This window comes from Pygocentrus nattereri, chromosome 23 (assembly GCF_015220715.1).
Source record: "Pygocentrus nattereri isolate fPygNat1 chromosome 23, fPygNat1.pri, whole genome shotgun sequence".
Lineage (NCBI taxonomy): Eukaryota > Metazoa > Chordata > Actinopteri > Characiformes > Serrasalmidae > Pygocentrus > Pygocentrus nattereri.
Genome location: NC_051233.1, coordinates 4,919,445 through 4,937,344, shown reverse-complemented (window position 1 = coordinate 4,937,344; position 17,900 = coordinate 4,919,445). Strand labels below are relative to the sequence as shown.

At 43.8% G+C, this 17,900-nt stretch overlaps 1 protein-coding gene across 4 annotated transcripts in view; it reads right to left on the bottom strand.

Moving 5' to 3' along the window:
• rgs3a (regulator of G protein signaling 3a) overlaps window positions 1-17,900 on the bottom strand; it is a 318,323-nt gene that overhangs the window by 164,527 nt on the left and 135,896 nt on the right. For all 4 annotated transcript variants that reach the window (XM_017720342.2, XM_017720344.2, XM_017720343.2 and 1 more), the window contains one exon: window positions 9,077-9,120. In XM_017720342.2, coding sequence (XP_017575831.2) covers window positions 9,077-9,120 — 44 coding nt within the window. The remainder of the gene's footprint in view (window positions 1-9,076; window positions 9,121-17,900) is intronic.

The window sequence follows — 17,900 nt, the reverse complement described above, 5'->3', positions numbered from 1 at the left end:
GAGGCAATATTGTAAGACAATGGGAAGAAATGGCATAGTGGTGAGACCTTCAGTGGTTCCCTGAAGTGGTGAGACCTGGCTTGTTACTGGCTAAATCCATTCCACTGTCGCACAAACATGTTTCTGCAAATTCTGCAAATACCATAATCCCCCCTCCACCAAACTTTACACTCACAATGCAGTCAGACAAGTACCGTTCTCATGGCAAAAAGCTAATCTGAAGGCCACATGAAGTTTGGAGGTCTGTAGTGATGGACTCTGCAGAAAGTTGGTGACCTCTGCGCACTATGCCCCTCAGCATCCGCTGACCCCGCTCTGTCATTTTACGTGGCCGACCACTTCGTGGCTGAGTTGCTGTCGTTCCCAATCGCTTCCACTTTGTTATAATCCTACTGACAGTCGACTGTGGAATATTTAGTAGTGAGGAAATTTCACGACTGCACAGGTGGCGTCCGATCACGGTACCATGCTGGAATTCACTGAGCTCCTGAGAGCGACCCATTCTTTCACTAATGTCTGTAGAAGCAGTCTGCAGGCCTAGGGGCTCGGCTTTATACACCTGTGGCCATTGAAATGATTGGAACACCTGAATTCAATGATTTGGATGGGTGAGTGAACACTTTTGGAAATATAGTGTATATACATATATGTATGGTAATGCATTGTGCATTGTGAATGGTTTCTACATTATTTACGAGGGACGAACAGCTCACTATCTACTGTCTTCAGTTAGGTGAACAGACATCAAGAATAAGCATTTAAGGATTTCTCACTGAGTGCAAAAGGGACTGGTGTGTACTGTTTTACTGAAATCTAGCTGAATATAAATGTCCTTGACACAGCTATTGTAAGCCATTGCACATGAAGTGCATTAGCTGATGCCCCTGAGGAGGACAAAGGAAATGGTGCAGGCTTAGTGATCAACAACCCCTGATTGGTTTATCCAGAGGTACTCTCCCAGTTCTCCTCACCTCTCTCAGAGCATCACGATTAAGCACTGCTGCTTCTAATTACACAAGGAATTTACTCTGTTACAATGACCTTTGTCTGTTTTTAGCTGCAGGTCCCTGTTCCGAAGGAATTTAGTGACCCCCCCTCCCCCCCCAAACTCCCCCCGCCACATATATCATTCAAAGTGTTTTGATATTGATACCAGCCCATTACAAACTGAAAGTGGGTGTGGTTTAAACCAGAGGTGCAGGAAAAATATTTAGTATTTACTGACTAAGTACATTTACTTTATATTTCCTACAACTAGGTATTCTTAATTAGTACACCTGACTGACGTTAATCCAATGATATAACCAGCCAATCATGTGGCAGGATTGCCGTGCATAAAATCACTGAGAATACAGGCCAGCAATTTCAGGTAAGGTTCAGATCATGATAGCTGGTACCAGTCAGTGGGGGTTTGAGTGTTGCTATAACTGCTGATTTCCAGGGCTTTTAACACACCTCTAGAATTACTCAGAAAAAGCCAGTCAGTTGCAGTTCTGCAGATGGAAACACGCTGTTGATGAGAGAGGTCAGCGGAGAATGGCCAGACTTGTGTCGCATGACAGAAAGGAAAAAAGCAAAAAAGCATCAATGCACAACGCGTGGAAACATACGGCGGATGGGCTACAACAACCCTGTCAGTCGAGAACAGACAGCTGAAGCTGCAGTGGGCTCATCCTCACCAAAACTGGACAGCTGAAAAATGTAGTCTGGTCTGGTAGGGTTAGGATTTGACTCCAACACAATGAATCCATGGGTCCAACCAGTCCAGGTTGTAAATTAGACAGCCAATCACCAGACTACATTTTTTTTTTTAGAGCAGCTTATTGTTATTGACGTTGCTAAGATTTTTCTCATAGGAATCTGGGACAGAGCTAAACCCGGCTCTATGCCAGTCTCTTATGTGCCACTGTTCATAGAAAGAAACAGTCAATGATCAAAACTAGGCATCTAGAGTAAAGTCGTTGGGCAGGGGGTGGAGCGTATGCTTTGCACACACTCTTGTTCAAAAGGGCTTTTACTCTCAAGGTGCCTGAATTTTTCAATAAATTCTTTAAATTAAATAAACTGAACTGAAAATTGTGTCAAACCTGGAAACATTAGTATCGTTACACACCTACCAGCTATGTTTGTTTGTTTGAGCGAGGCATTGCTTTAAGGATTGGTCTCATATCATTTTCTAACCACTCTTTAAAACATCTGACCACACGTTTGTACAGCTTCAGCGGAGTTGTACGGAAAAGCTCCCATGACTCATCCCTCACTGCAACACGTTTGCAGCACTCAGAAGAGCAGCCGCAGCCTCTCTGGAGGTCGGAGACCACTTTTCCACAGATGACTGTGAGTAAGGAAGCAGTCATATTACATCACTCAACACGTAGACTCACTATTCACTTTATTAGAAACGCCTGCCTTGTACGTCTACACTCTGGACACTTCATAAGCTCCGCCCACATTATTAGTCCACTGTCTAGGTCAACCATTACAGACTCCAGCCCATCTGTAGACTGGCAAAGTGGAGCTACAAGGGAGGGGTTTCCTTTAAAGTGGCTGGTGAGAATACAGTCCTTTCTGTAAGATCTAACCACCAAAAATAAAACAATCACATACACAACAGACAAATGAACGCAGTGGTATGGAAAGGTTTACCTACAGCAAAGCACACGTCTTATTTATATTCCAAGTGAAAATAAGTTTAACATACTTGAAAAAAACTGAAAATGTTGTTTGCACAGACCAAAGTTTATGTTTTATTTTTCCAGTGTGTTCAATTCAGCCAATAAACAGTAATTTTGCATTAAAATATTGTTGCTTTCTACGTCATTTCAACACAGCAGTTGTACTTTATGTTGTGCAAACATTTACAGCATTTGGCAGATTTACATTTACAGCATTTAGCAGACGCTCTTATCCAGAGCAACTTACAATTTGATCATTTTACACAGGAAGGCCAAGGTGGTGTTGGGAGTCTTGCCCAAGGACTCTATTGGTATAGTGTAGGGTGCTTACCCAGGTGGGGGATTGAACCCCAGTCTGCAGTGTAGAAGGCAGAGGTGTTAACCACTACACTACACCAAACATTTCATGATGCATGGACCAATTGAAATGCTCTAAAATCACTTGGAGCAAAATCTTTTTTCATTGACTTTCACTGAAAGGTAAGAGTGTTTTTGCCCTCTCCTGTAAAGTTACTATTTTGGAGATACTTGACTTTATATTGGATGGCGACGATATGCAGAACTGTGTTCTCTGCTGAACATTTGCACAAGACTTTCCATTCACCAGGGATCCAGCCAGAAAACGGAGACATGGCCTGAAGGGACTAATCAGATGGACTATAAACAAACATACAAGGTCACAAAGTATCCAAATACTTGGAACTTGAATTGCAAGGTCTGCAGTGTGGAAATGAACGGAACTGTCCATTTCAATTTCATTCTGACCTTCAACCGGACTGGAAAACTGCCCCAACTGAAATCTCCCAAGAAGCTGTTACTGATGGCAGCCCAGCGCAGGGCTCTTGGAGGCTTGTGCCGAACAGCTGACTCATATTTTCAAACATCTTTTACCCCCCACCATCCCTGCCTACTGTCCCATACTACCCCACTGCGTTTCAAACAAAGCCCACCACAGCGCCACTGCCAAAGAGGCTGAATCTGAAGCGAGGGCTAAATGGCTAACGTTCAGAGCCAGCTACTTCCAAAGCTGAGAAATGAGTGATGTTTTGGCCAAATTCCCAAATCCTCACACACGTCCACAGCTCACTTGTCTGCACAGAAAGGAAGATCTGGACAGGGTGCCAAGTCTTTCCATCAAAACACTGCATCCTGATTAACTGACCTAAATACACTCTGCCCACAAAAACAATCTGCGTAACAAACAAATACACCAAACTTTCGCATTAAGGCAAAATAAACCTTGTTTAACCCTTGGAACTCTACAATTTTGGGGGATTTTTTATTTATTTATTTTTGGTATTTTTGGGTCAATTACAATTTCAATTACATATTTACATGTAAAAGTCACACATGCCACATGTTATTATTTACGAGAGACCCTGGGCTACTCAGATAAGCCACTGTTTGACATGTAAATGTAACCGAAATGTGATGTCTTTATACATTTGGGTCAAAAAAATAAGAAAAACGTACCTGGCACCTGCTAAATTTCGTATTTTTTTAATTATAGAGATCTTGAACACAAGTGCCGTCGTAATTGTCTTTTCAGAAATTGTTAGCCTGGAGTGTCTGTGAGCTGAAAGTGCAATCATTTTGATGCTTCTGTTGGTTATTATGAGTAAAAATAAACAATTAGCATAAGGCAAACATGTTTTTTATTGATTTTCTGTCCTCTTGGATTCAAAAAGTCCTAAAACTCTGATACACAGCAAGACAGGCTTTATTTTTATTCATAAATTAAGTTGCATATTTAATATCAGATACTTTTAATACTCAAAAACAATGTAAACGGGGAGACTAAATATTCATTTTATAATCATATTTGTCATATTTATTGTTAGTTATCTGTCAAAATGTGTTTTAGGGCCTGTTTGTGTGATTTTGAGGGAAAGTGCACTGATTGTGTTGAATGGGACACTAAAGCCTCATCCCACCCCCACCCCCTAGGGGTTAACTGGGGGTTAGGCGTCTTGCTCAAGGACAGCTCAGTCATGGACTGTCGGCGCTGGGGATCGAACCAGCAACCTTCCGGTTACAGGGCCAGTTCCCTGCTGTGTTTAAAATTAATAACGCTCTCTAAACGCAATTTGGTTGAATGGTCTTCAGTTGCAAAATGACTCTCAAGCTCAATCAAGCACACATCCAAGCAGGCACTCGAACAGAAGGCCGGAGCAATAAAGATAGCTTTTTGCAATTTTAATGCAACCGGAACGGAGCGGTATATATGACACGGGCTGTCACCCAGACTTCAGAGAAACATTTCACTTAATCCTGCCTCTGTCACCACGCCAAGCTATGGGGATCTGTCCTCACACGCCATCTCTCAATGGTCTATGTGTCAGGCAGCATCTGAGGCCTTGTCACTTTCAGAAACAACAAAGTGAGCGAGCTGACTGTAAAGCTAATGGACTCTGCTCAGCTTGACGTGTTGAGTTAGTTACACTGGAACAGACTGAACAGCCGTAGACTTTCATCTTTAAAGTGGAGGTTCAGCATTTTCTCTGTGCCAATGTGGTGACACTGTAACATACACACATCCAGCAGCCATGACATCATGACCACCTCCTTGTTTCTGTCCAGTTTATCAGCTCCACTTACTGTATAGCTGGTCTTTGTAGTTCTACAGTTACAGACTGTAGTCCATCTGTTTCTCTGATACTCTGTTACCCTGTTCTTCAGTGGTCAGGACCCCCATGGACCCTCACAGAGCAGGTACTGTTTGAGGGTGGATCATTCTCAGCACTGCAGCAATACTGATGTGCTGGTGGTGCGTTCAGAGTTCAAGTCTTTAACACCTGTGTCCACTCGGCTTGTATTGGTCATTCTCTATATCTTCATCAGTGGTCACAGGACGCTGTTGGCTGGATATTTTTGCTTGGTGGACTGTTCTCAGTCCAGCAGCGACACTGAGTGCGTGATTAAACCCTCCAGCAGCGCTGCTGTGTCTGATCCATGCGTTAGCACTGTCGTCTGAAATTGGTCTGGGAATTGGCCATTGGCAACACTCCAGATGCATCAGGTCCTGCACAGTAGCCACGTTCACATGCAGCCTGATAATCCGTTAATAATCCGACTAATAGCTCAATCGATCGGAATAGACTTGATTGAGGCCAATCGGAATACATTTTCTATCCGATTGACCAAGGTGGGTCACCTCTAAATAATCCATTAAATAGAAGAATAACAACCGTGTAAACGCCTGAATCCGATTACACTCCGATCGGAAGGTGTAAGAACGTTCTGTGCATCACAGTGAAAGGTTTATACCGGTCAACACGGCGGAGCAGAAACTGGTCAGCAGAGGAGACGAGGTTTATACTCTGAGCTTTAAAAGACGGCGGTGGGATGGACGTCCAGCTTATGTGTCTCAGAGCACGACGTGTTCCTTTATAAGTACAGGTGAGCCTGACATCAGTTTAAAGCCATTAAAAACTCAAGCGTGCCAACTGGAAACTCATCTCACGCCGACTGGACCTCACGTGATTGACCTCACGTGACAAGTAATCCGATGTTTTGCATCGGATTACTCGTAGTGGGCATGTAAACGAAGATTTTCATCAGATTGTTGGGCATAAACACCTCAGTCTGAGTCTGTAATCCGATTGTGGTCAATCGGATTGGCAAAAACCTTTGCATGTAAACACGGCCAGTGATTATCCTCATTGGCTTTTTTGTAAACAATGAAACAAACTAAGAATGCAAGAAAAGTGAGCCCAAGTTTCTGCGACCAAATTCACGTGAAAAGGCACGGTGTTGTGACACAAGCTGGAAGCAGAAAGTTAACACAGGACCACCATGACGCACACGACGTCCACTGCAAGGGGAAAATAAACAAATGTAAAATTCCAAACATGGACAGACGAGGGGTGACGGAGCGAACACACTGGATGCCATCATCTTTATCTCTCTCTCTCTCTCTCTCTCTCTGTCCATCTCCTGCAGAGTCACTTCCTGTAGTGATTAGTGTCAGCAGCCCAGCGAACACAGCAGCTACACTCTCGCTGCCCGTTGTGATGAGTGAGTGAGACGGGATCAGCACACACTCCAACGCCTCCCACATCGCACACGCTATTTTAAGGACTAATTGGACAAGCTGCATATTTCTGTTCCCTTTTTTTCCCCCCGTCCGTAGCTGTGGGGCATGTATCGTAAGCCTCCGTCTGCTGTGTTTAAAATAGACGAGAAGTTGTTAAAAAATTCATTGGGATTTAATTAGGTGATGCTTCCCCATTTACAAAAATGAGAAAAATGATGTAATGCCATAATAACAAAGAAGGGAATGACTTGAGTAAGGACAATCCGAGGAACATGAGTCGAGGCAGAGTTTAACATTCAAGATTAAAGCCTAGTCTGAATAGAGTGCAAACCAAGTACTAAAGGAACCTTCATGTGCTTTCTGTAGTACAGTGTTAATAGCACAGTGCAGATCAAAGAAGAACTTCAGGTCAGGTGCATCTGCCTGAGCTCTACAGAGTTTAGCGCTTTCTCTGGTTTGATGGCACGTATCACTTAGTCTTTCATGAGGAGAACTGGCCGTTAGAATAAGCCACAACTACTGTCCAGGCGAGACAAGAAGACACTGTATTTGCCCTCATACAATACAATGCAAGCACAAGGTCAACAACAATTAGGGAGGTTCACGTTCTCGGTGAACCATCTGAGGTACAAGTACTCTAACACTGCAATCACTATTCAGGTATTCGTTAAGTTTATGTGCAAGATTTCAGGGCTGTGTGGACACAAATCTGATCTTCAGCCATTTTCAGATGTGGTCCTAGATCAGATACGTGTCTGGTTCCTGGCCATGTGACCTTAATGTGACGCTCAGATCATAATTCATGGGCATCGTTTTGTCTTCGTCTGGCTCGAAGTTCACATGACGAGCCTCGTTGCTCAAATCCGATTTTTCACTCCAATCCGATCTCCTGACATGATGGTGCACATTCGTTTAGGTAAGTGATAAATCTGTCATTAATGTGATGAACCGGCTCCTGAACTGACCCTCATGAGCTCATCCTCCTCAGTAATGTCACGTGACTGAATCACTGCATCATCAGCACAAACTAACGAGCAGAACGAGCTTCGCTGAGAAGATCATTAACTCTGATCAGCTCTCAGCTTCATTATTAGAGCCAGACGGAGGAGGAAAAGGTGAGATGAGCTGCTTTTCCACCGTTTACAGGCTGTAACGTCTGTTTGGTGCTGTTGTCATGGTAACGCTGAATGACGGCGCAGCCACAGTGGAAAAAAAGCAGATGAATTCCGATCTGAGCGTCACATTCAGGTCGCATGGCCACGAATCGGATACGCATCCGATCTAGGACCACACGTGAAAGTGGCTGAGGTCAGATTTGGAAACATTAGATTTGCGTGTCATACAGCCCTGAAAACACCAGATCCGAGTCACATTAGTGTCACTTCCGCCTGGTAATGTGAACACAGCCTAATAATGAAGCCGAGAGCTGATCAGAGTTAATGATCTTCTCAGCGAAGCTCGTTCTGCTCGTTAGTTTGTGCTGATGATGCAGTGATTCAGTCACCTGACGTCACTGAGTAGGAGGAGCTCAAGAGGGTCATTTCAGGACGCCGGCTCGTTCACATTAATGACATCACTGAATCACTTACGAGTGGTGTGCTACTGTGTGTTGCGCTGGTACGAGTGGATCAGACACAGCAGTGCTGCTGGAGTTTTTAAACATTGGGTCCACTCACTGTCCACTCTATTAGACACTCCTACCTTGCTGGTCCTACTTGTAGACGTAAAGTCCGAGCTGAGTTTTCTCATTAGTTTATCTGAGGCAGCCTCAAACGCTCATCCACCGTGAAAACTTGCAGATTTCTCAGTTATTTTTTAATAATGAAACATCTTGTTACAAAGTGACAGGAACCCAGACGCTTGCAGACGAGAGGTGAGATGGTTTAATAGTAAACCAAGCAACCAAAGCCGAAAATGGACAGAACACAAAAGAGTAGTCAGAGTTCAGGCCAAAATGTCAAAGCATGAGTCAAAACAACCAGCAGATGTACCAAAAAGGGAAAGGCAAAAGACGTAGTCCAAACACGAAGCCAAAAGGTCACTAACACGGTCAAACACACAATCACACAGAGAGGACGCATCTTTTTCAACGTTATCTCTACATGCTGCTAATACAGGCCATATATTTACGGAGCATGTTTACTGGCTCCTAAGGCCCAATCCCATTTCACCCCTTGCCCCTCCCACTGAGCCCCTAAAACAGAGGGTTTTAGACTGGGCCTAAGTGTTTAGTCATTTTGGGTGGACCAATGATAAAATTGGATGAGCCTAGCCGACTAGGCCTAATCACCCCAGCGCCACTGTCAACGTGTATTCAGAGCAAGAAAACACCAAAAAACACTAAACTGTGGTCGAGTTAACTCACCTCAGTCATGTGGATCAGGTAGAAGCGCAGCTCCTCGCTGTGATCTGTAGGAGAACACAGAAGCACAAATTAGCATTGTGGACAAAAAAATCTCTCCCACCCTGTCAGTTACCACACCACACGTCAGGGATCTGATTGGTCACCCCTCAGTTCATTTGCATAACGCCCAGAATGAGAGAGCAGAGAGAGAGAGACTGTGCATCAGTCCTGTATAAATAAAAATAACGAGTGGCCATGACTAAGGCATGGGAACGAGATCCTAATGTGTGGCCACAAATTAGTAAGGCATAGGAACAAGATCCTAATTCACGGCCACAAATTAGTAAGGCAAGAGCTCGTTTCCACACCTTAGTAAGCTTAGTAAGTAACTTAGTAAGGCATGGGAACGAGATCCTAATGTGTGGCCACAAATTAGTAAGGCACAGGAACAAGATTCTAATACATGGCCACAATTTAGTAAGGCATGGCAACAAGATCCTAATTCACGGCCACAACTTATTAAGGCAAGAGCTCATTTCCACACCTTAGCAAGCTATGGCCACAACTTAGTAAGGCATGGGAATGAGATCCTAATGTGTGGCCACAAATTAGTAAGGCATAGGAACAAGATTCTAATACAGGGCCACAATTTAGTAAGGCATGGCAACAAGATCCTAATTCACGCCCACAACTTAGTAAGGCAAGAGCTCGTTTCCACACCTTAGTAAGCTTAGTAAGTAACTTAGTAAGGCATGGGAATGAGATCCTAACGTGTGGCCACAACTTAGCAAGGCATGGGAACAAGATCCTATTGAGTGGCCATGAGCTCCTGAGAGTGACCCATTCTTTCACTAATGTCTGTAGAAGCAGTCTGCAGGCCTAGGGGCTCGGCTTTATACACCTGTGGCCACGGAATGACTGGAACACCAGAATTCAGTGATTTGGATGGGTGAGTGAAAACTTCTGGAAATACAGTGTATATATTGTAATTCCCTGCACGGCTGTAGTTCAACACGTTCCCCCTGCTGCCCTCAGCCTCCAGTCTCACTTTCAGATTGATCACTTTGATTTTGCGCTGGTAGTTCTCTGCTGTCCGTCACGCTGCCTCTCCACCTCTTTCCCAGTCACACTCTGTCACTCAGCAGGGACAGGTGCTGACAGGCGGCTCCGACCGGAGGCTGTTTGCTTTCCCCTTCAGACCCAACTAATTTTAAGTCTATCGTCATGTCCGATGATACATTCAGTTCAGTAATCAGCCCCACTGTAGTTATTCAGCATGTGTGTCCACACTGGTCATAGTAAAACGGACCAGCATGTGGAAATGGAGCTTTCTGTGTTTCTGTTTTAGATCACTGTATAAAGAAGATCCACACTGCCATTATTGCTGGACGCAATAGTCATATCACTATGGAAACAATTATTTGTTATTAATAATGAGTTTAAATAATGAGAGCAACTTCATATCTCACTAAGGATCTAGTTCCCACACCTTACTAAGCCGTGGCTACACAATATTTTTATTCATACAGGATCTCATCAGTAGGGCCTTGTTTCTACACTCATTGTCCATCTTATCAGCTCCACTTACTGTATAGCTGCACTCTGTAGATCTACAGTTACAGACTGTAGTCCATCTGTTTCTCTGATACTCTGTTACCCTGTTCTTCAGTGGTCAGGACCCCCATGGACCCTCACAGAGCAGGTACTGTTTGGGTGGTGGGTCATTCTCAGCACTGCAGTAACACTGACGTGGTGGTGTGTTAGTGTGTGTTGTGCTGGTCTGAGTGGATCAGACACAGCAGTGCTGCTGGAGTTTTTTAAACACCTCAGTGTCACTGCTGGACTGAGAACAGTCCACCAACCAAAAATGTCCAGCCAACAGCGTCCCGTGACCACCGATGAAGGACTAGAGGATGACCAACACAAACTGTGCAGCAGCTGTCGTCTCTGACTGGACCCGACAAGGTAGGAGTGTCTAATAGAGTCCGATTTATTTATTATAAAACTTATTTAATTAATAAAAAAAGACGGGGTGTGTGGAGTCAGTACAACTGAGTAAATATCATTTCAGCGGTTTATGGTACAGTTGTGTTCTCTGACTAAAGGTACTGAGATGTACCCTTGAGGGTACCACCCTAGTGACAAGAGCGGTGCTGCCGCAGTCACAGTTTACTACCATTTTCCTCAAAGTGTCATCAGCACTCTTACATAACAATACCAGCTCCTCAAATCGTAGCTTGCCACTGCGATAGATATTCCGTGTCAGATATTTCGGTGAGGTTTTCAGTGTTTTGACGTCAGGTCCAAAATGGGAAAATGTCCTTAGGGCAAAATGCATCCACTTCGGGGCATTGTTGTTTACCACAGGGTGTGATGACAGTGATAGCAATGACAGCTGCATTCATTTTTCCCATAGGCGAAACCAGCTTAGATCCAGAGGTCCTTATTTTATCATGTCACCGACGACAAAATGACAGCAAGCCCTCCATGTGTCACATAAACAAGACACAAATTCACACATTTTTAGCTTTTGTACACCATGTTCCTTACACATCACATCAAGTACACTCTTAAAATGCCCCGTCAAGGGTTATTTAGTAAAGGAAATGGTTCTATTTCGAACCATATGCTGCATATAATCACCAAAATGGGTTCTTCTGTTGTTATACGCTTGACGTCATAGCAACAGCGTATCGTCGCTGTCCAGCGGAAACCACGTATGTCCATTTTATTTGATTTTTAGTTTCCTACATCACTTCAACACACCAGCCGTCCTTTACATGTGTACAAATGCTGTGATGAACAGACCGACAGAAATGCTTCAAAAGCCCTTGGAGCAAAATCTCTTTACATTGACTTACATTGAAAGGTAACAGTGTTTTTGCCGTCTCCTGTACAGTTAATATTGTGGAGATACTTGTTTTTCATTGGACAGCAATGATATGGTGCTATATTTGGGGGCAGTCGTGGGCTGGAGGTTAGGGATCCGGCCCTGTGACTTTAAGGTTGCCGGTTCGATCCCCAGGGCCGGCAGTCCATGACTGAGGTGCCCTTGAGCAAGACACCTAACCCCCAATTGCTCCCCGGGCGCCGTGGATAAGGCTGCCCACCGCTCCGGGCAAGTGTGCTCACTGCCCCCTAGTGTGTGTGTGTGTTCACTAGTGTGTATGTGTGTTCACTAGTGTGTATGTGGTGTTTCACTTCACGGATGGGTTAAACGCGGAGGTGGAATTTCCCCGTTTGTGGGATCAAAAAAGCATCACTTAATCTTATACAAACCAATTTTCAAAAATGTTCTATATAGAACCACATACATGTTCACAACCTGAAGAACCATGTTACCATGCAAAGGACCATTTATCCATGAAATGGTTCTACATACAACCGTTCTCTTTACCAAAGAACCCTCAATGAACTTCTGCTAAAAATGCAGAATTAGACACTTGTGTAGGCAGTAAAGGGTTAATAGCTTTACAACATTCAAAGCAATCTGTTTGGGGGTGGTGTGTGGGTGGGTGGGTGGGTTGGGTAAATGCCAGGCAAGACCATTTGATTAATGTCGCCTCACACAAATCCTGCTGCAATGCTTTCCATCAATCAGCCCTTGAGATCCTCAGAGGCCTGAGAAGAGGAGATAAATCGGGCCCTTGAGGTGCCCCGGGGTCGATGGAGTCAAAATAAAAGTCTTGGAGTAAACACGCAGTTTAATGATGATTTGATAAACACGCTGCCCTGGCGACTTTTTTCAAAGTTACACAGAAACTATTTTGGCCTACTTTGCTGCACAATAATCACGCCTGCCACTAGACTAAAGACCACAACCAGAGATTTTCTCCGTCTCTTAGAGGTCACACTGGTCACCAGCAATTAAAACGGCGTGTGGAAGCGCTGAATGAATTATTTACTGAGTTCGTGGAGAAAATCTCAGCTGACTGTGTTCTTTAGTGACAGAGCAATCATTTTTACATTATATTAACTTTTAATGTTAAATATTTTAATGTTAAAACGTTTTTCGGCAAATTTTAACTTCAATAATCTCTACATGACTGTGAAATCTATGACTTAAATGACAAAGAAAACAAAAGCCAAGTAAATATTATCAAATATATAATAAAAGTTGTGGTCAACAGGAGTCGTGTCACTGATGTCACTGCGTAACAAAAAAACCTCTTATTTTGAAATAAAAGTCACACCGATGACGTCACTCGACTTCCTTTAACCCGTTTTCTGAGGATCTATGAAGAAAAGCTGGTGGTGAGTCCACTGTGTCTCTCGGAGATTCTCTCATTCAGCTCATGATCTCACATGAAGCTTTTAGCTGACGTCACTGGTGCGACCGACTTTATTCTGAGGTCACTGTGAAACAACAGAATACAAATGGATTAAATTCCATATTTTAGTGGATGTTCCCTGTGTGATGCTCTGTAGCAGCCGTTTAGTAAAACGCACTGTTCATTAAAAATGTCTTTCTTATGAGTAACACCAGTGATCACCAGTAACACCACTGACTCTAATGGAGAGATAGAAAACTGGACGTTTCTTTATTTAGTTAATTTAATTGAAATATTGCATTTAATGAGTTTAGCAAGGTGACAGTAATAACTTAAAGCTGCATTTTATTCTGTAATCAGGTTTAATTCTTTTTCTTTTAGTGCATAAACTGTTTATAAAACTTTTTATAGTATGAAGGCCCTCAGCAAATGGGTAATCCATCTACTCGTCCTGCAGGGGCCCCATCCACACCGGCATTTAGTCACATTCATCATCATTAATTCTACCTGGTGTCCTGTGCCAGCAGGGAGTGTGTGTGAGTGTGATGGCTCCTGTCTGATGAGAGGAGACACATGTACCGCATGCTGTCACAGGGCCACCTGCAGGCCCTTCCCCAGCTGCAGTACTCACTGTCAAACTGTCTCACACACACCTTCACACACACACACACACACACACACACACACACACACACACACACACACACACACACATACACACAGGTCACCAGCTCTACACATGATCAAATCACACACTCTGACTATTTAGGGGTGTGAAAGTGTGACAGAGAAAAATAAAGAGAGAGGGAGAAAGAGAACAATGTGGAGAGGGGGGTGGGGCAAACAAGTGAGGGAGAGACAGAGAGAGAGAAAGAGAGAGAGAGAATAAGCAAGTGAGAAAGAGAGAGAGTGAGAGAAAGATAGAGAGAGAGGTGAAGTGAGAGAGAGGACAATAAAGCTGAAAAATAAAGAGACAGAGAAAGAAAGAAAGAAAGAAAGAAAGAAAGAAAGAAAGAAAGAAAGAAAGAAAGAAAGAAAGAAAGAAAGAAACAGAGAGAGCAAGTGAGAAAGAGAAAGATGAGAGAAAAAAGAGAAAGGGTAGTAGAGAGAGAAAGACAAAAATGAGGGAGAGAAAGATTCAGTGAGATAGAGAAAGACAAAGATGAGAGAGAGAGAGAGAGGGAGAGAGAGAAAGGGAGAGAGTGTGTGTGTGAGAGAGAGAGAGAGAGAGAGAGAGAGAGAGAGAGAGAAAGAGAGTCTGAGAGAGAAAGAGAGAGACAAAGAGAGAGAGAGAAAGGGAGAGAGTGTGAGAGAGAGAAAGAGAGTGAGAGAGAGAGAGAGATAGACAGAGAGGGAGAGAGGGAGAGAGAGAGAAAGAGAGAGAGAGAGAGAGAGAAAGGGAGAGAGTGTGAGAGAGAGAGAAAGGGAGAGAGAGAGAGAGAGAGAGAGAGAGAGAGAGAGAGAGAGAGAAAGGGAGAGAGTGTGAGAGAGAGAGAAAGGGAGAGAGAGAGATAGAGAGAGAGAGAGAGAGAAAGGGAGAGAGTGTGAGAGAGAGAGAAAGGGAGAGAGAGAGAGAGAGAGAGAGAGAGAGAGAGAGAGAAAGGGAGAGAGTGTGAGAGAGAGAGAAAGGGAGAGAGGGAGAGAGAGAGAGAGAGAGAGGGAGAGAGAGAAAGAGAGTGAGAGAGATAGAGAGAGAGAGAGAGAGAGAGAGAGAGAGAGAGAGAGAGAGGGAGAGAGAGAAAGAGAGTGAGAGAGAGAGAGAGAGAGAGAGAGAGAGAGAGAGAGAAAGAGAGTGAGAGAGAGAGAGGGAGAGAGAGAAAGAGAGTGAGAGAGATAGAGAGAGAGAGAGAGAGAGAGAAAGGGAGAGAGTGTGAGAGAGAGTGTGAGAGAGAGAGTGTAAGAGAGATAGAGAGAGGGAGAGAGAGAGAGAGAAAGGGAGAGAGTGTGTAAGAGAGAGAGAGAAAGAGAGAGAGAGTGTGAGAGAGAGAGAGAGAGAGAGAAAGAGAGTGAGAGAGAGAGAGAGAGAGAGAGAGAGAGAGAAAGGGAGAGAGTGTGAGAGAGAGAGTGAGAGAGATAGAGAGAGGGAGAGAGAGAGAGAGAGAGAGAGAGAGAGAGAGAGAGAGAGAGAGAGAGAGAGAGAGAGAAAGGGAGAGAGTGAGAGAGAGAGAGAGAGAAAGGGAGAGAGTGTGTAAGAGAGAGAGAGAAAGAGAGAGAGAGTGTGAGAGAGAGAGAGAGAGAGAGAGAGAGAGAAAGAGAGTGAGAGAGAGAGAGAGAGAGAGAGAGAGAGAGAGAAAGGGAGAGAGTGTGAGAGAGAGAGTGAGAGAGATAGAGAGAGGGAGAGAGAGAGAGAGAAAGGGAGAGAGTGAGAGAGAGAGAGAGAGAAAGGGAGAGAGTGTGTAAGAGAGAGAGAGAAAGAGAGAGAGTGTGAGAGACAGAGAGAGAGAGGGGGCAGGTGAAGTGAGAGACACAGAGAGAGAGATAAGAGGAGAAAGGGTTAGAGTGAAGGTTAAAGATCAGGCTGAGAGCCTTTACTTACTGAACTGCATTAACTTACTCTCTGACATCCAGACAGGGATCAACAGCATTGACCCCGTGCTAATCCATTGCCCTTTACGACTGACCAAGGCTCTGACTTCTAACTCACAACTCAAAGAACTGACTGCAGAAAGAAGAAAGAAAGTCAGACGTGTGGAGGCCAAACAAAGCACCTCGTACACAAAAGCGCCGCACTCTACTGCCACTGAGGCTGTAACGGTGTCAGTATAACAGAAAACTGCTCTGTAAATCAAGGGAACTGTTCACACCACTGATTCCAGCGGTGCCTAAACACAGTCAGACGATTTCACTTTAAAGCACTGATTAATATTTAAACGTAACATTTAAAAATGGTCTAAGAACGCAGGTTGTTTGTCAGTCCCACAGGCCACATGTGAAACGCTCAGCAGTCCACACAGCATAATTCATCAACTGCAAACCAAAGCAGTGATTAGCGATGTGCTCCCAGCAGACTTATTTGGAGGCAATTTAAGGATTTAGTGATTGAGTTCTTTCCTTTGAACAGTAGAGGTCACTGTTGCATCTCAATAGCCAACAGAAATCACAATGCAGCTGAGTACAAGCACAGATCATATAAAAGAGGCATCCAGTATGCTTTTAACCAGCCAACAGCCGAGTGTATCACCAGATTTGCATTTTAAAAGGCTCATTTGATGGAAAAAAACGTTTCCTCTCTTACATGAAGTAACATTTTTTGATTTATTATATGTAAACACTTTTAAAGAGTCAAAAAATATTCCATCCTTTCCCCAGTCCATAAAAGTTTTTGCCATTTTTGTGTCATTTTTCAAACAGAATAAGTCAGTGGTGTCGACCCTGATGATAAAAGTGATTTTAAGTTAAATAAGAGATTAATCTGGTTGCCTTGAAAGTCCAGTTAACTGGGGTCTGGTAGCAGACGTGCACTCTCTGCCTGACATCCACTGCCAGCCTATTGATGACATCAGTGCATGCTCTGCCACCACACTGAGTGCGTTTACATGCACTTAGTAATCCGGTTACTGCAGAAAATCTGATTGTCTGATCACGTTTCTGTTCTGCAACCAGCCAATGAACTCACAGACTGAGAAATCTGAAAGAAATCAGAGTAAGAGCTCACCTGCACGGAGAAATCGGATTACTGAGCTAAAATCCAGCCTCTTTATCCGATTTCTTAGCCAAGTCTTAACCTTGTCACCAATTATTTAATTGAAGCACTGCATTTACTGAGCACAGCAAGATAAAACAAACAAAAGCTGCTGAAACAACTCGTTTTCACGTTCAGAGCATCCTCCTACTCGGGTGACAGCAGTTCAGCTCTGCTCGTTCACACTGATGTTATAAGGGGCTTTACAGGACAGCCAATCAGAGCAGGGGGTCATTTACACATACCAGTCTTAAATACGTTTAAAAAATGCTGAATATCATGCTGAATAGCTCACTTTCAACTCTGACTGAGCAGATCATCCATCGACTTAATTAGCTGAATCAGGCGTGTTGGACTAGAGCTGAATTCTGCAGGAAGTTATGAATAACAAATGAATTATGAATGTTTTTTATTCATAAAGCCATATTTAAATGGTCTTCATGGAAGAACAAATAACAAACTGTAGGATATGGAATCTAATATTTAAGAGTGAAGGCATTCCCACAGAAAGGAGGATCTTCCCATAGAACATGCTAAAGCAGAGGTCACTAATAGGTGGACCGCGGTCCGAGGCCGGACCCAGACGCTGTCCTGTAACCAATAAACTATATAGAATTACTTAATTTCGACGGTGTGGTGCTGTTTTAATCGGCGGAGCTTTTCTTGCCTTTACAGTACGGTTTTAGCAGCCGGAGACTCACAGACCAATCGCATGCATTGTACATATCGCATGTGATGCTACTCAGCCAATCAGATCTGTGCATTACAATGAGAATTGAGACTCGAGTGAATGACGCACACACAGTAGAGAAACAGCAGTCAGAGAAGAAAGTGAGTCAGAGGGAAGTTATTCCACATGTCGTGCTCTAAAAAGAGAAAACTGACAGTAAAT